The 23061-nt window shown below is 54.8% G+C and overlaps 2 protein-coding genes across 4 annotated transcripts in view; both read right to left on the bottom strand.

The window, feature by feature from the left end:
* The window catches only part of MAPKAPK3 (MAPK activated protein kinase 3), a 38805-nt gene that overhangs the window by 10486 nt on the left and 5258 nt on the right, over positions 1 to 23061 (bottom strand). For 2 of the 3 annotated variants that reach the window (XM_060022574.1, XM_060022575.1), the window contains exon 3: positions 17089 to 17365. In XM_060022574.1, the coding sequence (XP_059878557.1) occupies positions 17089 to 17365 (277 nt within the window). Of the gene's footprint in view, positions 1 to 17088; positions 17366 to 17623; positions 17743 to 23061 lie in introns of those variants that run through there. The other variant, XM_060022576.1, reaches the window with a different exon arrangement.
* On the bottom strand, positions 19768 to 20162 carry LOC132432334 (dolichyl-diphosphooligosaccharide--protein glycosyltransferase subunit 4-like). Its single transcript, XM_060022586.1, has one exon. It carries the CDS (start codon positions 20160 to 20162, stop codon positions 20076 to 20078), a length of 87 nt encoding a protein of 28 aa, XP_059878569.1. The 3' UTR covers positions 19768 to 20075.

The following is a 23061-nucleotide window of genomic DNA, read 5'->3' as shown; positions in this document are numbered from 1 at the left end:
AGGCAGACGCTCCCAGCCTGGAAACCATGGATCCCTTGCTCGTGCTGCCTTTGCCTCCTCTGTTCTGCCCACACAGCTCCCATGTACCGGCTTCTTACTTAACAGCACTGTGGGTAGAGGCTTGGTCACCCCCACTCACCACATCAGCTCCCCCCACCACACTGTGTCCTGAGGTGACTCAAGCCACGGGCACCTCAGGCTTTAGCCACAGGACCAAAGATGCACCATCCTCCCTGCCTGCTCTGTCCTCTCTGCACCCCTTCTCTGCTTGGCCTCCTAACACTTCTCCCTGCCTCCTGCCACCTCCTCCCTAGCCCACCCGACCATGTCCTGCCAGGGCCCCCAGGCAGGCTCCTGGACCCTCTCCTCACTCTGCCCTGTTTCTGGTACCCGACCCCGATATCAGGGTCCTCTCTCTTCTCTCCTAAAATCCCAAGCTCACAGCTGAAATGCTTTCGGTGGGGCCCTCAGCCCTACCTCTTTCTCTCTGGTCCTTCACTACCTATCCCCACCCACTAGTGCTCCGTATAAAGGCCACCTCCTCGCCTGGCATCCAGAGCTCGTCTTCCTCTCTCAGCTCATTTCCTGCTACCCTGGCTCCAGAGCACTTGATTCTGGTCAGAGTGATGTATGTTCTGATCCCAAATAGGCCTCACTCTCTGCCTACGCCAGGTGCACTCTTGCTCCATCTCCTCTACTGGGCTAACTCCCTTTTTCTGAGGAAGGTTCTGGTGTCAGTTCAGACGTCTCCTCCTCTGGAAAGTGCTCCCAGCACCTCCCTCAGTGGTTTTTGCCTCTGTACCTCCACCAGGCTGGAAGCAGCTTGAAGGTACAGACAGGTCGGGATTACCTGGGAGTCCCCGGCTGGGGTCTGGCAGAAAACACTGGGCTCCTGAACAAACAAAGGATGGGATGATGGGCATGGGGCTGGAAGGAGACAGGGGTGTGAAAGGGAAGGGAGGAGGACGATGGATGGCCTGAGCCTGCACCTTGTGCTTTGCTGAGGAGGAGAAGCAGGTGGAGCTGTCCTGAGCTGGAGCCTCTCAATGCCTCCCACCCTACTCAGTCCATATTTAGGATCCCATTTACCACATGGATTAAAATAGTCCTTCTCTGAGTGCCAAGGCTCTGAGAACAGGCACAGGGGTGGGGAGAGAACTGCCCCTAGAAAACACAATAAATGCCTCCAGGTCTCTCTAAAGGGGAGATTACAGAGTCCTGCACCTGGGCCCACCCAGGGCCAGCTGCCAAGAAATCTCCAGGGCTGTCTCTCTTGATCTCTCAGGGTGACCTTGAGTGCGGCCCCAAACCTCTTAGAGTCTCAGTGTTCTCATCTTTCTTCCCCCTTGCCAAAGTCTTCTCCTCTCCTAGGAGTACCCGCAAAGACACCTCCTCTCAGAAGCCCTCCCTGACAACCTGTCTAAAGAGGACCTCGAGGGTCCTTATTCTCCCCTCATCCTTTATTTTACTTTCTTTCTATATATGCTTGTTTATTGAGGTATACTTTACATACACAGATCTCAAGAGTCCAGTTCAATGAATTTTGACAGTTGCATACACCCTGTGACCCACACCCTCATCAAGACAGAAAATGTTGCCAGCTCCCCAGAAAGCTCCCGCATCATCACCCTTTTTTCCTCCCTCCTGTGCATCACTTGCTCACGACCTACAATTAACCTGTTCCTTTGATAACTCTTTAAACAAACACACACATATAGATGTTACACTTTCAGTATGCCTGGCTCTGTTCTGAGCACTTGATAAACATTAGGAGGAAGGGACTTTATTACCACCATTCTTTAGCTGAGGAACTGAGGCACAGCGAGGTGAAATAACCGGCCCCAGATCATGCAGCTGTTTCCCCAGTCAGGCTGGCATTGTGCTGCCTCTGGCCTCAGACTGTGGACCCACAAGGGCAGGGCCAGTCTGCCTGGTCACCTCTGGGTCCCAGTACAGGCACAGAGCGCTGACTCAGATAATATCTGTAGATTTCATGAACAAATCTATAAAGTGGGGATAAAGGGAAGAAACCCTCACAACCCATCATGAGGAGAGGACAAGATTAAATTGAGGACCCAGGAAGGCTCAACAAATGAAAGACATGACAACCTGGACAGACTTCCTGCCCACTGTACCTAACCTACCCTCTCTGGTGAACTTTACCTCCTCTTCCAAGGAGCCCATCCTGACTCCTCCAGCCCACAAGGCCATTGCTACAAGTTGGCTTCATTCATGCAAGTATATGAGGCTTCACTATCCTTCACGAAAGGTGTCCCCCAGCAAGAGCCCCATCTTCCCAGGCATGGGAATGAGCACAGGGCTAAGAGACAGGAGCCCCAGGTTCTACTCTTATTCTCAGTGTGACCTGGGGCTGGTCCTTTGCCTCTCTGTGTCTCTGTTTCCCTTGTGTTAAGATGCAGGGCTTGGGCTAGACTGGGAGGGATGGAAACCACAGGGAGGACCCCTGGTCAGGGGCTCCTTGCAAAGTGGGGTCAGTAGTCCCACTCTCACAGCACTGTCCCCATGGAGCAGCCTCTGGTCTCCAATGACCCCATATTCAAATGCCTGAAGCTGCTGGGGGTCACCTGGTGTCTTGGTCCCCAGCCACAGCTGTGAAGAAAAGAAGATGGGGTGGCCTTCTGACAACGCAACACACCCGTACCCTGTCCTCACTCCCATCCTACATCCCCTGAGCCCCCCAGGGGTCCACCAAAGCTGGAGGGTCTGTGATGGCTCCTGGACAGCTCCATAGCTCCAGCTAGTGCCCAGCAGGCTCCCTTATACGCCTGTGAGACAGAACCCTGGCTTCCTCCTAAGGGAGGGCTCCCAGCTCTCCTTGAGTTGTGGGCCCCCACTGAAGTTACACAAGCATCGAATTTGAGACCATATTTCTTTGATCAAATGGCAATGCTGTAGCCTCAGTCTTTGATTATGTGGTTTCCACCTCTCCCTTCTCCCCTCACTCTCCTTTGCCAAATTCTCTCACCTACCCCCAGAGCCCGTAGCCAGACAGCCGAGACCCCTACCAACCCCACCAGACAGTGGACCCCAGCAAAGGTTGAGGGCAGAGGGGCCCACGCCCCTCCAGCTCTCCAGGTGGAATGGGAGCCTCAAAACTGGCCAGGCCTCCTCCCTACCTCCATGCTGTGTCCCTTTCCACCCAAGCACAGGGTTTACATGTAGGTGGAGGAACTCTTGAGTTCGGGAGCTGAGAAAACAACAGCATCATTTGACTGTCTGGAAAACAATTTACAGTTTACAAAACACTCTTTTCCCTTATCTCATGGGAATGCTGGTGCCACCCTGTGAGGCAAGTAGGGCGGGACCATCAGCCCCAATTTATAGAGTGAGGAAAAAGAGGCTCTGGAGGATGAAGTCATTGCCCTGGGGCCACCAGGATGGAGTAAGGTAAGGCTGGACAGGGAGGAGAACAGGACTCCTGAGAGAGCATCCAGACAACCCCTCCCTGAGGGGAAATGAGAGGAGGGGGTGGCCCCAAGTCAGAGAGGCACTGGCCAAAACTACTACTTGCAAGACTTGGGAAACTTGTTCTGAAATAAATGTGTGCATAGGTGCATGGGTGTGTGCACGAGCAGGGATGTGAGTAGGTGTGTGTATGTGTGCATGGAAACATGGGTAAATGTACACATGAGTACATGCACATAAGGGGTGTGTGCATGGGTGTGTACGGGTGTATGTGGTATGGGGCTGGGGAATGTGTGTCAGTGTGTGGGCCATGGTATGTTTTTGTCTACAGACTCTGTGATGTTGATTTTGATCCCTTCAGAGAATAAGGCCCATCCATCTGTCCATTTATTTGTGCAATATTTTCTATTTCTCTGAAGTGCCTAGCAGAGAACTGGGCACAGAGAGGTGCCCAAGAAAGACCAGGGGTCTTGGGCTTCCCTTGTGGCACAGTGGTTGAGAGTCCACCTGCCGATGCATGGGACACAGGTTCATGCCCTGGTCCACAGGCCGCGGAGCGGCTGGGCCCGTGAGCCATGGCCGCTGAGCCTGTGCGTCCGGAGCCTGTGCTCCGCGACGGGAGAGGCCACAACAGTGAGAGGCCCGCGTACTGCAAAAAAAAAAAAAAAAAAAAAAAAGAGAAAGACTGGGGGTCTTGCTGCTACAACTCAACCTGTGACAGCCTTGTCTTGGCAGGTGACCAAGCCTAGACCCTCTGCTCAGACCTCCTCTCCCACTGAGGCCCCATCTCCACTGCAGGAGCCATCACCTCACATTGCCCAGAGCTGTAAAAGTACTCTGTCTGCCTTCCTAGAGCATCAAACAGAGCTGGGATGTCTGCAGTGACTCTGTAAGACACAGCCTTGGGACCAGCCCCCAACACCCTTCTTCACCCTTCTTCCCAGGCCCGCACGCCCACCCACACAGCCAGCGTCCACATCCAGCTCACCCCAGGATGGGCTCTTTTCAAGTAAAAGTGTTCACAGTACCTGTCACACACACACACACACACACACACACACACACACACACACGAGGCCCCAAGGCCCCGGGCTGGACAAGCAGCCTCTCCTACTCCATCCCAACCTCCACACTCCCAGCCAATGAACCTGCAGCCCAGGCCAAACTGCTGTGGCCTGTGCCAGAACACCCACTCCTTCCAGGGGAAGACAGCTGGTTTATAATCTCTCCCATCAGTGAGGCAGCAGCAAATTAAAAAATATGAACTCTGGATTTCATGACAGACCACAGCCCAAGAGACATTATTAACCCTACAGCAAAGGGAACCTCATGGAGGCCAGGGATCCACTTCCTGTCACTGCTCTGTGGGCCACTAAAGTCCCATTATTTCCACTTTCTTGGGATTCCAGCTTGGTTTGATGCCAGAGGTTAGAGAGGAGAGAGGCAGGAAGGACTGCTGTGTCCCCCAACACCTTCTCTCCCACCCTGCGGGTCTCACCCCAGCCTCAGGCAAGGGCAGGCTGGAACACTCAGGAGCTGCATCTCCGGGCCGTCGATTACACCACAGTTACACACACTCAGCGCCAAACACTCAGGCAGTGGAACTGAACAGAATATTATGGGAAAATCTAGGTTTGCGACTCATTTTTTTCACTGTGGAGAACCCCAATTCTCTACAGAGGGAGGTTATAGATGAGAAAAAGCACTTTGAATTTACTAAACTCCCTCCTTGTTAAGAGTTTTTCAACTCAGCCATATCTGAGGTCCCTTCTGGCTCCCAGTTCTGTAATTATTTGGGATTATTTTCCCATGGGAACATAGCTCTAATTTTATGAGAGACATTGCTGGAAGAGCAGGATTCATTTTACAGCCAGCTGTTGAGACCACCCTGCCTTGTGCTGTTAGCAGCAGGTGGTTATTAATACTCTGCACCCTTGCCCCTGGCCAGCTAGTGGGACCCCTGCTGGCTGCCTTGCCTACTTAGAGCAGAGGCCATAGCCTCGGGATGGGGCGGCAGAGACTGACCTCAAGTTCAGGGTTTGAAGCAGGAGTTTCCTGTTTAAGGCCTCAGTATCTTCCTTATAAACCCAGACTCAACCCCCCCCCCCCCCCCGCCCCCGTCACTGACTTCACCCTCTCCCTCCCCACAAGGGCACCAGTGCTATTTGGAGAGTTGCTGGTCATGTCAAATCTAACTTTTTAGCCCTGGTTTCAAATTAGAGCCTCAGACATGTGCCATTATTCTCTCATGCACTAATTTCCCCAGCTTTCGTAGCTCATTAAGAGAGCTAACGGAACTGATTTTGCAGCTATGGATTAGTTGGCCCCATGCCAGATCAGACCTCGCTTCGTTAAGTTCTGGCCATATCCTGTCCTCAGTCTCACCCTGTCTGTTCACTTCTCCTCCTCAGCAGCTTAAGTTCCAGGGAGGTCGGCTCACATGATCTACTGACCCCAAATGCCCAGGCCCCAGCTGAACGCCTAAGGACTGATGGAGTCAGGACAGGGTTAGCACACCCTTCATAACAACCGTCCCTCCCTGGTGTGTGGCCAGTGCTGTGTTGGCCACAGTGCTTGGTCACAGATAGCGCCTCATTCAGTACTCATCACATCCTGAGGAGAACCAGCATCACCCTTTTCCTGTGGGGAGCCTGTGACTCTGAGAGGTTAAGTGACTTGCTCAAAGTCACATAGCTTGGTAGTGAGAGTCAAAACTTGGATCCAGACCTGTTGGCTTCTAGGCAGTGAGGGCAATGCAGGTGGCTGCTTTGTTCCTTTCATGTGCGGAGCTTGGCCCCACAGCGTTGGGGCTAGACCAGGCTCTGCCCCTTGGCGGTCATTACAATGGTGGTGGATATTCACAGAGCCGCTGCCATCTGCCAGGCATGTTACACAACTGTTAGCTCTTGCCCTTCAAAAAGGACATTACTGGGGCTTCCCTGGTAGCACAGTGGTTGAGAGTCCGCCTGCCAATGCAGGGGACACAGGTTCGTGCCCCGGTCCGGGAAGATCCCACGTGCCGCGGAGCGGCTGGGCCCGTGAGCCATGGCCGCTGAGCCTGCGCGTCCGGAGCCTGTGCTCCACAACGGGAGAGGCCACAACAGTAAGAGGCCCACGTACCGCAAAAAAAAAAAAAAAAAAGGGCATTACTGACCATCACTTTCAGCTTAGGAGACTGAGACTCAAGGATATTCTATAGTTTCTCTGGGTCACATGGTTCACACATAGCCACCTCCGAGTCCAGGAGTCCTTTGGACACCAGGATTCAACCCTCATGCCCAGGGAGGACTGCACATTTTATAGATGTCTTCCTGACCCCTACAAACATTTACTGGCCCTGCCTGGGGGTCAGGCCTGGAGCTGCGGCTAGGAATGCTGTCACAGGCACTCCATACTCAAGGATTTGGGGGTCTATGGATGAGTTGCTGCCAATTAGGATGCTTGATGAGGATGTAGGCCCTAGGGAACTGTGCCTGGCTCCTTCTCTTCCCTTCTCCTTTCTTTCCAGATCCAGAACCTGGCAGAGCAGGCAAGATGGGGAAGGCCAGCCCCGGGAAGAAGGAGGGCCCCCAAACAGCTGCTCCCATTCCAGGCCAAGGGTGGGGTACCTGATGGCCGGGGCAGGGGTGGGGGGACCAGGAGGAAGTGGCTGACTGGCTGGGAGCCTCCCTAATCACCTCCCACCAGAGTCCTGGGAGGGGAGGAAGTGGCTGGGGCTCTAGGCCCAACGTCTTTCTAGGAAGCTCTGCCAGCAGGAAAGCCAACACGCGTTTTGAAATTGTCAAATCTCAGGAACACAAGAACTCCTTCAATTTGCCAAATTTTGGTGGCCTCAGTTTGTCTGCTTCCTCCCAGTCCCAGAAAACGTGGAAACAAAGGCAGAAGTGCCAGGTCTGGGGAGGAATAGGGAGGGGTGGGGGAGGGGAAGAATGCTTCCAGAAAGAGGGAGTTAAGCTAGGCTCCCAGGCGGGGAAGGAGAGGACCAGTGGGAACATGAGTGCTAGCTGGAGCAGGCCCAGGTCCCAGTGCCCCAGGTCAGGGTCCATGCACTATGAAAGACCAGCTGTGGCCACAGGGCTCTGGGTCAGACAGACCTGCATGCCAGATGCAGAGGCCAGTTCCATCCTCCACTCACCTGCGGCTTTGGGCAGGCCATTCAACCTCTCTGAGCCTCACTGGCCCAATCTGGAAAATGGGGACAGTGACAGTACTCATGTTCCCAGGTGGCCACGAGGACAGAATGAGAACACACAGAGAGCTCAGATTAGCACAGTGCCAAGTGCACACTGAGTGGAAATGGGCTTTGAGGTTTGCTTGGCTTCAGGATTCCCCTGGGTCTTGCCCTGAGGTGGTCTCACACTCTTCACCTCCCTATTCTCCAGAATTTGGGGAAATTCAGGTGCAGCCTCTGGGACCCAGGGAGGCAGACTCCCTCCAATCCAGCAGGTCACAGAAATGGTCTCAGATCCTGAGAGGTAGACCAAGAATCAAAACTCTATGGATACTGCTGCTATGAAAGGCTCAATGAGGAGGGGCAGACCCTCCAGGGTGGGAAGATCATGGCTAATCTCGGGGGAGGGACCCTGGGGCATGGGGAGCAAGGCTGAGAGCTAGGGACCTAAGCCAGGGAACTAACCCAGCCCTCAGCTTTGGCAGACTGGAGGAGAGGGCACATCCCCACTCTCCCAGGTGGCAAACACCTTTACATCCTCAACTCCTCCATGCATCCTTTTGGGCAATGTCCCCTTCTGCAAAGTGTGTGGTGACCTTGGACCTGTCCCCTAATATCTCCCTGAGCCCCAGTTCCTCATCTGTGAAATGGATATGCACTCTCCTCACCCATGGCAACGAAGGGAGGGGGGCAGGCATGTCTGAGACTATGGGCACCTGCTTTACAGGCAGGGAAAGAGGCCCAGAAAGAGCTACAACCTTCTCCCCCTCCCGGAGGTTACAGTGTGTAAGTGGCAGGATCAGAACTCCCTCTGCCCCAGGCAGGTGCCAGATCCCAGCATCCTACCCACAGCCTTCCCACAGGGGGCTGAGGAGAGGCCACACAGGTGCCTTGCGAGCCCCTTGCATACTCAGAGGGTCTAGCTTCTATTATCATCTAACTTCTTAGAGGAAAAAAGAATTTTTCTGTCAAAATCAGCTACATAATTGGTGAAATGTTACCCTGGTTCTATTTCTTCTGTGACAGTATAAAAAGAAGACATCTTCCTCATAAGACTGGACAATTTTTAGCAAACATAAGTGTTTTATTCTAATCTCAAAAATGTCTCTTCAATGGTCCCTCCTCATGAGGAGACCCCACCTTGGCCACAGAGTCTGTGCCCCCAACCGGCCAGCTGTGCTGCAGTGATGCCCGCATAGCCCGCGCAGGGTAACAGAGGACAGGCAGCGACCAGGGCAAGTGAGGCCATGCCCAGGCGACCCCTGCTGAGGCACCCATCTTGCCATGCCTGTGGTCAGCTCTGGAGAGGGGACCCACTCTAGCTCTCAGAAGAATGACAGCTGGTCTCTTTCCCCTGGAGGAGACGTTACAAAGATGACAAAGGAATAAGAAGTGGGGGGGGGGGTGGGAGGATGGACCGCACCACCCCCAGAGACATGGTGCAGAGACCCTTGGGAACCTTCTGACTCCACCCCCCAGACCTGCTCTTCCCAAAGCCAATATCATATCTGCTCTGCATCTCTCCCGCTTCCCTTGGCTTCATCCACGTCCCCGCAGCTCCCCACACAGGCCTGGGTGAGCACCGGCAGCCATCGCCCTACTCAGGCTCCTCCCAGGGGAGGCAGGGAAACTGGCTGCCCAAGCTTCTGGCAGACCTTGGCCCCTGGTCCCTTTCTCTCTCCTGCTCCTGTTCAGCTAGAAGGCTCCCAGGCCTCTGACACCCAGCTGGCTCCTGGGAAAGTCTCCTTGTCTCTGGAGCCATAGCTGTGAGGAAGGGGAAGTGGAAGAGGGAGGAAGGCCCCACCCTCTGGGAGACCAGGGTGGCAGCCAGCCAGCACTGAGGGACACTCCGGCCATGGGAATGGACTGCAGTGACTCACCCTCACTCTCTCAGGCCTTTCTAGGGTAAGGACACACCCTGGTACAGGCTCGGCTGACTCAAGGATTGACCCAGCCATAGAGCGCAGTGCAGAGGGGTCTTCAAACCTGAGTCATAACCCCCTGAGCTCCTGTCCCTAGCAGAACACATACCCTGCTGGTGGTGTCACCACAGATGACCAGGTTCCCCTGGCAATACCATTGCTAGCTGGCTCAGGAGAGGCATCTCGGGGCACCCTCTAGTCAGCCTCCGCGCTGCCTGTCCTCTTGCAAGAGCGGCCCCAGCAGCGGGCAAGGGGGGCCCCACCACCTGCCTGCTTGCTTGGCCCTGCCCACAGTCGCTGCCCACCCAAAGGGTCTTCACAGCCAGAAGGGGTGGCCCTTGTCAAACAGAGCACCCAGCCCCTCATCTTACAGAGGGGCAGACTGGCCTGGGAGAGGGGCCCAGCTCCTGATGCCCACTGAGCCTGGCACACAGGGAAGGATGGCTGAGAGGCACCGTCTGGCTGCCAGACAGGCCAGGGTTCCAGGGTTACTTCGCCTTTATGAATCTCAGTCTCTGCTTCCATGACATGGGGGTGATCACAACCCATTCTTAGAGTCTGCTGTGTTTGTGTTTAGCATTCAAGGGATAAGTGGGTGCTCTTATCCCCATCCCCACCCACTATGCTGCTGCCTGCCAGAGGGCATGGAGAGCACTGGCCAGTCCCTCCGACACATCCTGAGAAGGGGGCTTGTTTATGTTGGGGAAACAGCTAGGGAACAAGCTATGAGTCCTCAGAGGCTGAACCCTTAGGAATGTGGCGATGAATGTGGCAGGTCAAGGCTCTGATCCTTCATGCTCCTGAAAACAGACTGTGAGTTTTGCTGAGGTGGGGGTGAGGGCAGGTGCAGGGTGCAGGCTAAAGAGCCAGCTGCTCTGGGGTGCTTCTCCCAGCTAGTGCGGGGCAGCACACAGTTGCACAGGCTGCACCTTGCATCTCAAGCCCTCCTAGCCCCTCTGCGGGCTCCTTCAGCTGGCTCCAGCCCCTTCTCTCCCCCACCTCAGCCCAGGAATCCTTGGGAGTCACAGTGCTCCTGGTCTTGCACCATTGTCCCAAGCAAAAGGCTCAGACCATTGAGCCGTAAAAGGAGACCCACAGGCAGAGGCCACAGCCAAGGCTGACCTCCCACACTCCACAGGGGGATGCCTCAGGTTACAGACTTGGCCCACATGCTCCTGACTCCACTGCTCTGGCGGCAAAGGCAGCCAGCAGCTGGTCGAGGCTAGGAGCAGGAGGAAACACTGTGAGCGGCATGGGCGTGGCCGTGCTCCTCCTTCCTGTCCTACCCCCACCCTGTCCCTAGGAGGTGGGGCAGACTTTCAGGGTGACTAGGATGAGTCCCGAGCACCTGACCATCCCCCATCTGTCCTCTGCCTGCCCGAAACCCACAAGACAGAGTGGCAGGGCCCGAGAGGGGAGGGACTGAGTGACAGCAGGAGAAACAGAGATGGGAAAGAAGAAAGGAGAGGGACAAGGAGGCAAAGAAGACCGAAAAGGGAGAGCAACACAAAGAGAAAGTAGCAAGGACAAAGCCGTAGTCTAAAGAAAAGGGCAACCCTAATCCCAAACCCGCAAATAAACCCAAAATCAATTTTCTCAGTGTCTCTGGTCTGTCCAGCGCTGAAAAGGCCTCCTGAGGCTCCCTGTTCCCACAAACAGCCGGCTGCCGCCTGGTACTCCAGCCCTAAACACACCCGCACGGTTCCCACAGAGCAGAATTTTAATCACAATTACACTGGTCCTAATCTACTTAGTTCCAAAAGGGCTGGGGGGCGGGGGGGGGGGGGGGGGGGGGGTGGTTCTTTCACACCATTCTTTCAAACCCTGCGAAGAGCTGGCTTCTCCAGGTGCAGGGTGAGCCCAAGTGAGTCCTCATGAAGGCCAATAATGTGCCACCAAAAAATGTACCCAGGCCCCCCCAAAGGAGAGCTCTGCCCTCTCACAGTGCCTGCAGGCCCCAGCTGTCTCACAGCAGGAACCTGGGGATAGTTAGCTACCAAGACTGAATCCTGCTTCCCACCACATATTCAAACCCTGCGTTCAACGGCACCACAAAGACGATGGTTTTGCAAAAAATTCCGGAACTGCCTTTTTCCAAGGTTACTTGGGGAGAAAGTAGCAGAAAGGACTTCAAGCCCAGAGCCCTGCTCCTCTCTCAACCCCAGGCAGCCTCTCATGTGGAGCCACACAAGACCTCGAACAGGTGGGAGGGAGGGCAGCAGAGCAAAAGTTCTCCTGGGAAAACATGGGAGCCTGTGGGAGCCCACTAGAGCTGTGGTCTCCCTGCCCTGAGAGCAGTAGACCCACTTATCCAGGTAGGGCCTGGTGTGCACTTTTACAGCACAGATGTGTGGGGAAGGCGCCCTCGCCTAGGTATAACCACCGTCCCCAGCTCTTGCCTGGTGGCCTTCACCTATGGACACGTGGCAGCCAGTTGCCAGGCTGGGACCAAAGGAGGCTGGGGGGCTGCACAGCCAGATGCTCCACCTGCCGCACCCTCTCAGGGGCCTCCCATGATGGTGTCCCAAGGAGGCCCTGGGAGAGGAAGACGAGGGATCCAAGTAGAAAACCAGCTTCCCCAAGTGCAAACCTGGGGAACAGGCAGAGAGAGAACAGACCTCTACTGTCGTGGAGACCAGGCCCTGAACTGAACAACAACTCAGGTGACCCAGAAGCCCCTACAGCACCCCTGGCAATAGTACTCCACAAGGGTCCCAGTGATGCTGTGAAAGAAACCTCTGGGAGAAGGAGGGAGGATTTTTGCCCACCTAGTGATGGAGGGCACCAAAGACAGACAGAGGCCTCTGGTGGGATGAGGTATGAATCTCAGTTGTGGGCAAATCTCAGTTGTGGAGAGGGAGAGTCACCGCTGACCACTTTCCCCCATCCTTTAAACCCTACGTAAATGCCTCTTTTTCCACAGGGCCCTTTGGTCTCTCCACGGCTCCCCAGAGTTTGTCAGGGCCTGGACACCAGCCCTGCTGAGATTAGCCACATCCTACCAGGACACAAGACTGGGAGTTGGGAAGTGGTACTCCACAACAAGTGCTGAACTGTGCAAACCAGGCGTGCTGTCACAATACACCCAGTGCCCTCCTCTGTCATCCACATCCTTCTCATACCAGAGGCCTGCATTAAAGCTGGCAATCTCTTCCAGGAAACCTCCCCTGGCTGGCCCAGTCCTGACAGTTTCCTCTCGCCCACTCACCAACCTGACTTCCTCCCTGTGGCACCCTGGACTTCGCTGGGCTGGGCTTGTCTGAGACTCACAAGGCTTGAGATGAACCATATACCCTTTCTGAGGCAGTCCCACAGCCATCATGGTCCGGGTGCACTGGCCTTGCGGGACTACCACCTGTCCACTTACAGGCATAGAGTCCTGTATAGTGAGGAGAGCTGGGCAGATACAGACAAACACCAGCAGTATCACGTGGGGCCCAGTGGAGTCATGGAGGACGTTGCTACCATCTTTCCAGGAGCCAAGCCTCAGAGACCCTCCCATGTCCCCGTAGACTTGCACGAGGCATGAGGTGACTTAGGTGCTAAGACTCTGGCATCAAACTGCCTGGATTCACGTCCCAGCCCTGCCACTCACCAGCTATACACCTTGGGCAAGTCGTTTACCTCTCTGAATATCAGTGTCTTCATCCATAAAGTGGGAATGAAAAGAGTTAGGGAAGATAACATGTATTGTACACTGGGACAGGGCCTGCCAGACAGAACGCTCTGCAAAACTATTGGCCATTCACAAGAATATTAGACTCCATACCACCAAGGCCTGAAGCTGGAGAGATGGCATCAGTTCCTGGGGGGTGGGGGTGGGAAGAAGACTCTGGAAGTCCCAACAAAGGGGATCCTGACAGTAGGCTACGAGCACAGCTTCTAAAGCTGTGGGCAGGATGTGAAGCATATCCAAACAATCCCCCTCTGCCCCAAAATCTCACTATCTGCATTTTATAGAGTTTGATGCTCTCCTTAGGATCCTCATTTAAAAAGCAAGTTGCCCACTCCTGGCAATTCAGAAGGCTCCACTTGAGTGTCGTAGTGCTTGAATTCCTCAGATTCTTTCCTTTCAGGAGAGGGGCAGCCTGAAGAGATGCTTGGGTACAGTAAAACCACTACTGGGGACTCTGTTGTACAAGGCCACCAGCCCTCCACATGCTTCCTGATTTGTTGACTCAGTAAACAAGAGGTCCTGCAGAGGCTGATCTGACCGGTCTGGAGACGGTAGGTGAAGGGGTAGCAGCTCCAAATGAGAAAGTACCTGGCCTGCCTGGAAGCCCCACCCAGCCTCAAATCCAGCTCCACAGCACCAGCTCCAACAGGCCAGCCCCACCCATGGAGCAATGCAGGGATCTCCTGGGCATGTGGATCCAGCACCCTACCACTCTACTCTTTGACAAAGACAGGAAGATGAGGGCACTGGAAGCCCCAGGGGCCTCCAACACTTTTCAGTGGACCCAGAGTCCAGAGAGCAGGGCTAGGAAAGACTCCCACTGCAGACCCCCTCAGTCTCCTCAAGGCTTTGTTTTTATTTATCTAAGTACCACTGTCACTTCTGCCTGCCAGGAGGCCGAGGACGACAAGGCGGCTTGGCAGGAAGTCAGGAGAGGAGGGGATTCAGGCCTCTGCTATAATCCGCCATCCCAATCAAGCCACGTGACTTCTGACCACTAACTCCAGGTCCTGACTTTCATATATGGGATAAGGTTTGAGAGGCTGGGTGTCTAATGTGATGGGGTGGCTTTGTCCAGTTAGGAGTGAAAATAAGGGGTGTCAATTAACCAGTTAGGCCTGAAAGGGGTCACAAGCAAGAGGTCAGTAGGAGGCAGTCCCCTGCCCCAGATACTTGGCAGGCAGACCTCTAGTTCCTGCCAAAGGGATAGCAGAAGTGCTAAGGGTCGAATGGAGAGTGGAATGACAGCACTGGTGGCAGAAGCTGGCCTTGGGAGAGAGTTCCTGAGTATGAGTGAGGCCAAGATGGACCAAGCCAGCAGTCAGGGGCTGAGGGAAAGGGGAAGTGGCCCAGCCCCCTAGGAAGGAGAAGCCTGCTTCTCTAGGGCCTCCAAAGAACAGCAACAGCTACAGGGCCATCGACCACAGCTCTTCCTGTTTTATGAGTGCCTGCTGTGTTCCAGGCTTTATGCTAAGCACCATCTACCACCCTAAGCAACAGGGCCAAGAGGACAGATATGGGAGAGGCCACGACACCTGGACAGATCCAGACCACAAGACAAAGACGGGCCAGCCTGGTAACCTAGGATGTAGGTACAGGGAAGCAGAAAGGCACAGGGCTAGGCAGAGGCAGAGAGAGGGCTGAGACCCATTCATGGACGGGCTGAGCTCCTGGGGCCCAAGCCAGGCCATGTGCTGAGATCTCCTGGCCCTGGCCCTCCTGGGCAGAGGGCAGAGGCTATAAGCATAAAGGTGCCACCTACCTTGTCAAGGCTAGAGCCATCACTCACAGTATAGGTACAACGTGCTAGAGGTTGTGCTCATCCCATCCTGGAAGATGGTGAGGCCCTACCTAGCTGGGTGGGGAGTTGGTCACTGGAGGCGGGGTGGGGGGGGGGGGCGGTTGGCAAGAACAGGAAAGTGCTGGGTGGGGGCACATCTAATCCATGTCCCCCTTGAGGGCTAACCTAGCACCAGGTCCTGAAGGTCCCAAGCCAATAGCCCTAGCCACGCTCACCCATGAAGCCTAAAGGGGTACAGTAGGGGCATCTGTTCTAGGCCTGCCCAATTCCTAGTCCAGAACAGAGAGCACTGAGGCCCTAGATTCAAGAGGAGGTGCTTTGGAAGTTGTTGCAGACAGAAGTCCCCCCAAGTCACTTGTCAGACACAGCACCTACGGGGAAAGGCCTAGGCCCAGGCCTGCTTAAAGCCAGTTCTGCCTGGGCCCATGAACTCCAGCCTCTCACTCCACCCCTGCCTCACTCACAGCATCTAGAGTACCACAGCGGGTGGCCAGAGCTCAGCCCTGGCTCACAAGGCCAAAACCTTGGTATTAAGAAGAGGCCTCTGTCGTCCCCTTGCCCACCCAGACTGTACCATGACCCTAGCAGGAGTGAAAGGGCTAAGATGGTGCTGAGGGAGAGAATGAAGACTCTCACTTCTCACTTCTTTAGCCCCATCTCCCCTCAGAAGAGCCTCCTTTCCCTTGAAGGACTCAGAGAATCCCCTGCCCGGGGCTCCAAAAGGGCCTCCCAACCCCACTCCACTGCTGGGTTCACAAGCAAAGAAGCAGTGCCTGAGACCCAGCCTCACCAGCCCTGCCCTAAGCATCTTCCAGACCCATCCTCATGATCCCCTCCAAGACCACCCTGGGGAGATGACCCCCTCTATCAGTCCTAGGGCCACTGGGAAAGACACAGGGAGCTGGGCCCAGGTCCCCTGCTCAGATACTTGCAGACTCTGTGCCCTAAATAACTCCTGTAGCCTCTCCAGGCCTGCACCAGGCCCTGTACCAATTACTCTATATGCATCATCTCATTCCAAGCTCACGTCAACTCTCATCAACCCTGGAGCAGAGAAACCTGATTTCAAGAGTCCAAGACCTAGTCCAAGGTCATGGAGCTGGCAAATGCAGGCCAAAGATTAGAGCTACATCTGCAGGACTCTGTGCTTGGGCTCATAATTACAATGTCTGTAAAATGAAGAGATCCTTAGCTGTATTCTAACCTCCAGGAGCCACTCTCCTTGCCATACTCTACCTATCCAGGTGACCAGTGTTACAGGCTGCAATTAAGTAAAGTTCTCAGTGATGACAAATTCAAGAGCTTCTAGGTACGGGCCAGGGTCCTGGGCCCAGAACTATATGACCTAAGCCAGAACTACATGGCTAGATCAGCCACCTCCAGGACTCCCTGGGCTCCACATGTATCAGTGAGGTCTTAACCAGGCCTATAGGGAGCCTATGGTATGACGTGGCTAGATGGCTGGCTGCCCTCTGCCCAGGAAACAGGGTGGGTCAGAGCTGGAGCAGGACCGCCCCCTCTCAACATGGGTCTAGTGACTCATCTGGAGCCCGTCAGCAGCTTCCTGCCCACAGGTGCAGTGGGCGTCAGCCTTGCCCACCAGCAAGCCCCGGGAGGCTCCCACTCCAGCCTAGGCAGGCAGGGGACCCAAGAGAATGTAGCCCCACCCCAAGCTTTCATGAGAACACAGCCTCAGGCAGAAAGAAACACAGACCTATTCCAGTCAGAAGAGTTTCTCATTGAAGGGGCAGCCAAGCTGAGTGAGGGTCCCCCTTGGGCCCAAACTCATAGGCCCAGCCTGAAACCCAGAGCCAGAAGCCCCTCCTTCCCTGCTTCCGGGTACAGCAGGCTCTACCCACACTGACTCCACCCCTTGACCCCTTGCTCCCTGGGACACTCGGAGTTTAGCAAGGCTAAGCCTGTTTCCCCATCTGTAAAGCAGAGAGAACCGGGAGTCCAACCTTACAGAGGAGTAAGAAGATGAAATTCTGAGCATAAGAAGCTTAACAGGGGCCCTGGTCATATCCTGTACCCACAGGTCTTTGCTGTTGGGCCCTCCGGGTCACCCACGCGGCAGTGAGGGGTCACTGACCTTCAGGGCACACTTCTGCCCGGTGCGCCGGTGGAAGCACTCCAGCACCTTGCCGTTCACACCCAAGCCCAGCACCTGCTTGGACAACTGGTAGTCATCGGTCACTGCGTACTTCTTGGGCTCCCGCCGCCCCACAAGGGCGGGAGTGCCGGCTGAGCAAGGTTCGCAGGGTACACCTGGTGGGGGCGCAGGGCCCCCCTGCTCCTCTGCTGTCTCGACATCCATGGCCCCCGCGGGGCGCTCAGAGGAGGCCCCAGCCTGGCGCGTCCAGGGCCACCTGGGAAAGAGAGGCAGAGTGAGTTCCGTTCAGACTTCTTCAGTACACCCCAGCCTTGGAGGCCCTGAGCCAGAGTGGGCTTCGGGTGGGGGACAGGGCTGGGAATGAGGAACGAACTGCCGCAGTGTACGGACCCGCGGCAGGGGGAGGTGGTCACGCAGCGGGGCACAGGCGAGTCCTGCCCGGCCACCTGTCAAGAGGGGAAAGGGCCGCGAGGTCCCGGGAATGGGAGGTGGAGGGGGCCCAGGGAGGGCGTACCTGGCGAAGGCGCACCTGACGGCAGCGCACCTGGCTGCAGCGCCGGTAAGGGGCAGGCGCGGCGGTCGCCGAAGCCCGCGGCCGCGAGCGCCCAGAGCCGAGAGTCACCCCGCCGCCTGCCCACGTGACTGCTCCCCTCCCCCGCGCGTCCCCGGCTTGAGGCCGGGCTTGGTCAGCCTTAAAGGGACAGGCGGGCCCTGGCAGGACGGGGCGGGGCGGGGCGAGGCCCGCCTAGAGCTGAAGCAGAAATAGGGGGCGTGGCTTCTCCAGGGTGCAGAAATCTCCTAGGCTCCGCCAGCCTCCGGGGAGACCCCAGCACTAGCGCAGCCGGGTTCCGCGTGGGCTGTGCGAGCCGCGGATTTTACCAGCCACCAAGGAAGTGGCAGCACAGGAAGTCTTGTTTTTCTTGGAGTCTCAGGTAGCCCCTTGAGTCGGGTGTTTTCTCTGCACGCTGCCAGGAGGCCCTCCAGTATAATCTGTAAGGCTTGCAACTTCCTTAGTGGTGGCCCACCGCGAGCGTATCTAAAGTCTTAATTTTTGCCAACAGCGCAAGAGTGAAATAGAATTTTGTTGTGATTCGTGTCTCTCTAGCTCCTGGTGGCTCTGCGCGTCTCTCTAGCACTGGCATCTCTACCCTTCTGTGCATCTCCTGCTCATATTCCCTTGGAATACAGCGTCCTAAGACCAGAAATCCTGAATTCCCCTTTGGTCAGATCCATCAGCTCTTCACCTTATGGTTAGAGCTTTTGGTGTCATGTTTAAAAAGTCTCCTCCTCCTACCACAGTGACAGATATTCTTTATTAGCTAAGTGGTTTTCCCTTCCACATTTAGGTCTCTACTCTGAGCCCATCTTAGATTACCTTATATATTGCGAACGGGTTTTCCCATCACAGACTGTTAACTCTTATTTCACAGATGAGGAAGCTGAGAACCCACTAGAGGAAAAACTTGTCTAGAGCTGCAGAGTGTGTGGCTGTCTCCTTGGACAAATCTGCACTACTCCTGCACTTCCCTCTCGCCCCACAGCCCCGAAAGAGGTGGCTCACTTGGGACAGGGAACATGCGATTTGGGGCAAGATCCCTGTGCGAGCCTCTGCTGCCATCTACAGGCCACTAGCAGGACTGCAGGAACCGCAGCCTCTCTCCCACCCGCAGTTAACTCCTCTGTATACCTAAGTATCCAAAGGTATCTTCTGGCTTCGGAATTGGGGCCCAGCGAGCTCCCTGCCCTTAAGCCCCAACACACACATGCATGTGGATGCACGTGGATGACTGGGCAGAAGTTCCAGGAGAACAGGCACCCTCTGTGTGCAGGCATTGAGCTGGATGAGGGTGTGAGGGGCTCTTCCCTCTCTCCTTGAGGCGACCTTCAAGCTAGGAAGGTTCAGTAAAGCAGAAGCCCAGTTGACAGCCTCAACCAAGCGTACTGAGCTCTTCTTTCGGACCAGACACTGGGTAGATGCTCTATCTGGGCACCCCATGATCGCACTGGGACTGGAGGAGGGAAGGCAGTACCAATCCTGTGCAGCCTACACCAGACACACGAGTGACAAGCCCTGAGAGGTCAAGAGACCTGCCTGAGGTAAGTAGCTACCATGGTACAGCCCCTATCCCAACCCCCAAAGAACAACTCCAGGGCCCAGCTCTCACCCTCAAACTATGCCTTCCTCTCCTGTGCCTCCCTGCCCCACTCCCACATCCACATGTACACATTCTCACACATGTTCACACACATGCAATCACACCTTTACACATGTGCACATATGCACACAGAGATACATAGGCATACACATGCACACAACACACACACATTTATGACTAGCTGGAGCCAGGACCTCTGTCCTTGAGCCCCACCTGAGAATCTGATCCAAGATCTCAGAGCCTTGCAGGAAGCCCTGTGATTCAGAAGCTACCACTGCTTGAAGGCTTGGAGACTAGAGAAGGATTCTCCTTCTCCTATGGAGACGACTGGTTTGAGCCAGGTGAACCCAAAGCTGAGCAAGATCTCATTCTGGACAAGCAAGGCCCCACTCATAAGCAGGGGTCTAGAGAGCTGAGGGTGGAGGCTGGCCACTTGTCGTAGCCAAGGTCATCTCTGCGTGCTGTGATCTCTGAGCTATCTTATTTTCTAAAAATGGAGTTAGATTACAATTGTTCTAACATTTTTGTATTTTTTTTGACCACAAGAAATCTATATTTTTATATTGGAGGGAGGGAGTAGAAAAGAAAGTAGCCCCTATACTGGGCCCTATTCAGTGGCAGCTTTTTGTGCCATAGGGTTAAGGAAGACTTTGAGGAAATAAAAGTTGTTTCGACAAATCCAGGTGTAGTTGCTTTGTATATTGTGATGGGTAGAAGGGACGAAGTGAAGGGTGAAGGCCCCTCACACGCTCCATATTGCCTCAGACTATGTCCTGGAAACTTGAGGTGGAGAAAGCACCACTTTCATTCCTACTTCTTGGGACTGTTGATGGCCATGTAGTGACAGAGAACGACAAGCACGTTGGCGAAGATGGCCAGCTGCACATCCATGATCATGGCTGATCAGCTGGGCTTGGCTCCGACGTGGCCTGCGCACTCTATCTGTATTTTTTAAACTGGTCTCTCTTTATTAAAAATTTTAATTGCATAAGCAAAACTTGCTTGTTATAATAAATTCGAACCATATAGAAATGTAAAAAGTAAGGAATGACAATGTCTCTCCTCTTGCAGTGTCCATACCAAGGCCAGTGCTTACACAAACACACACGTTCCCCACACGGGTTCATCATAGACATGTGTTTTGCAGCTGACCCAGGGGAGGCAGAATGCATGGTTTCCCCTCGCTGCTCATGTTCCAGCAAGCATCTGCCACCTGCAAATTGATGGGAGGATTCAGTATTGGGGATGGCTGGGCCAGGGCAGGTGGGTACATGGTGGCAAACTCTGCCACACAGCTCTCCATGAGAGCTGTATGTCCAAGGGGATGAGGGCTGAGAACTTTGGAACAGCTTACAGTGACCAAGGAATCCAGTGAGTGCCTGGGTGGGGTGGTGGGGCAGCTGAAACCACTCTCTCAACACACACACACACACACACACACACACACACACACACACATATACACACACATGTAGACATGTGGACTATTCTTTGGGGAGAGGAGAGGCTGCACATATGAAAGTTTACAGACTAAATGAGCCAGACCTTGAGGAAGGCACTGCTGTATATTATTGTGACCCATTTTGTGTCTGTTCTGGGTGGGGAAGGGCAGAGAGATCCTGCAGCAAGAATCTCGGGTGCACGGGAGGGGTTTTTCTGGAAGGAAGAATCCATGGAGATGTGGCACATGAGAGGAATTGCCACTGGGGGGCAGTGTGGGCCCAGCAATCAGGGCAGGAGAGGTGACAATTAGATGGCCAGAGGCAGGCACCTCAGGTAAAACAAAGGCACACCACTCTTCCCAGTATTCAGGGGAGGTGCATAGTGCTGTCAAATTTACAAAGGGCAGTTGGAGGGCAAAACCCTTGGGTCCTTTAGTTTACACACAGAACTGCACAGTCACTGACTTCTGTAGGGGGCGCTTTCAAGGGGACACCTGTGGTGCCCTGATGTTGACTGTCCTGAAGGCAGGGAAGCTTCACTGAGGACCTGAAAGTTGGATCCTGAAGGATGTCTAGGAGTTGGCTTATAATAGGAGCCTAGAGAGGAAGTGGGGGATGGGGTTGGGCCTGTGAGATCTAGGGTATATTTTACCCTCTCTATGCCTCATTTTTATCACCTGTAAAGAGGGGACAATATGTAGTAGTTAGGCAATGAAATGGGGCTGGAAATTGCTGAGAGCATCTGGCACATAGTAAGCATTCAGTAAAGTAATCACAGTTAGAGGGAAAGGGCAATCTCGGGGTAGAGAGCTTGGGATTTGTCGCCAGGGGGACCAAGGTTCAAATCCAGCTCTGTTGCTTGGCAGCTGTGAAGCCCCTTTGTCTTCATTAGTAATGTGGAGCAGTAGACAGTTCCTACTGGAGGAACGGCACCTTATACAGGGGCTCCATGCTGGGCTCTCCAGGTGCCCCAGCCATCGAAGTGGCAATGAGGTCTCTACACCCATCTCCACCCCATGCAAGCAGCTTCTGGCCTACTCAGGAGGACTGGTGGGGCAACACTGAAGCTCAACTTCCCTTCAGGAAATTTACAGAGAAGTGGGTTTCCTGAAGTCATTTCTCATCTTAACCAGTTTATTTTGTCATTTTGTCCTGTTTCACGGGGTTTTGCTTTTGGACCCCCTCTGTCTTCCATCCCCTCCCAGGCAGGGCAAGCTCAGCCCTGTCTGCCTTGGGAAAACCTGGATACTGCCATTTAGGCTTCTGGACCCTGCCAGGAGTCTGTCATCCCTGCTAGGGGATCTGAAGCTTACCTTCTTTCTGGGGAACCTGGGGGTACACACCGGTAAGTTGGAAGGGGGGAGTGGACCCTGCCACTTCTCCAATTCTCTCCCTCTCCTTCTGGTCCAAGGGCTTAGAGGAGGTGTGTGCAGCCCCTATGGTCTTTCAAGATGTTCCCTGGTGAGTCCAGTGAACTGGGAAAAGGTGGAGAGGATCAAGGGTAGGAGCATGGGCTTCTGACTTTTGTTCCCTGGGGCTCGGCATAATGGGGGTAATACCAGCTGTTGAGAATCAAATGTATCAAGTGCTCCATGTAGATGGGAGGGGGTGTCACTGATCCTTCTCTCTACCGTTACCCCCCACCTTCAGTTTATCTCTGGGTGTTTGGAGCTCCAGGTCTCTCTCCCACATTTTTAGGGAACCCACCAACCCAGAGACACATGTGAACTGTCCTGTGGGGTGAGCTGGGGGCCTGCCTGCCCCTCAAGTCGGTAGTCATTTCTTCCCTGATTGGAGGGCCGGCCAGAGGACAGGCTGGGGCCGAGACTGGATGGCCCTGCCTGGTGCAAAGGTTGGGATGGTGCCTTCTCCCCCAGCTCTCAGTGAAAACGTTCTCGCCTGGATCCTCTTGGCTGCGGTGGCCGCAGGCTTGACCCCCGTGAAGCTGCGCGTATCTGAGTACTCCCTCTGTACCCCTTCCCTCCCCTAATGTCCCTCTCCAAACCACACCCTTTGCCACCCACCTCCCCAGAAACAAGAGTCCAGGGGTCCAAGTGCAGCCCACAGGGGGCCCCCGCACACCAGACAGACCGCCTTGGAGGAGCCGCTAGCTGGGCGGACAGGCCGGTGACCGCGCCCTCGTGCTGCCACCGGTTCTACAGAGAGATAAGGGGGCCTGTTCCCAACGAAGCGGAGTGCCCGAAAGAAATCTGGGCTCCGGTAGGTAGAGCACCTGCACCTCCCTAGCCCTCTTCAACCTGGACTTTCCCTAATGTTCTCTAGGTCACTCTCAACCCGGCTTGGTCACGTCAGCCTCGGGTCCAAGCGCTGTAATTGGCCCTGCGTGACCACTC

This window comes from Delphinus delphis, chromosome 10 (genome assembly GCF_949987515.2).
Source record: "Delphinus delphis chromosome 10, mDelDel1.2, whole genome shotgun sequence".
Lineage (NCBI taxonomy): Eukaryota > Metazoa > Chordata > Mammalia > Artiodactyla > Delphinidae > Delphinus > Delphinus delphis.
This window is presented reverse-complemented; position numbering and strand designations above follow the sequence as displayed.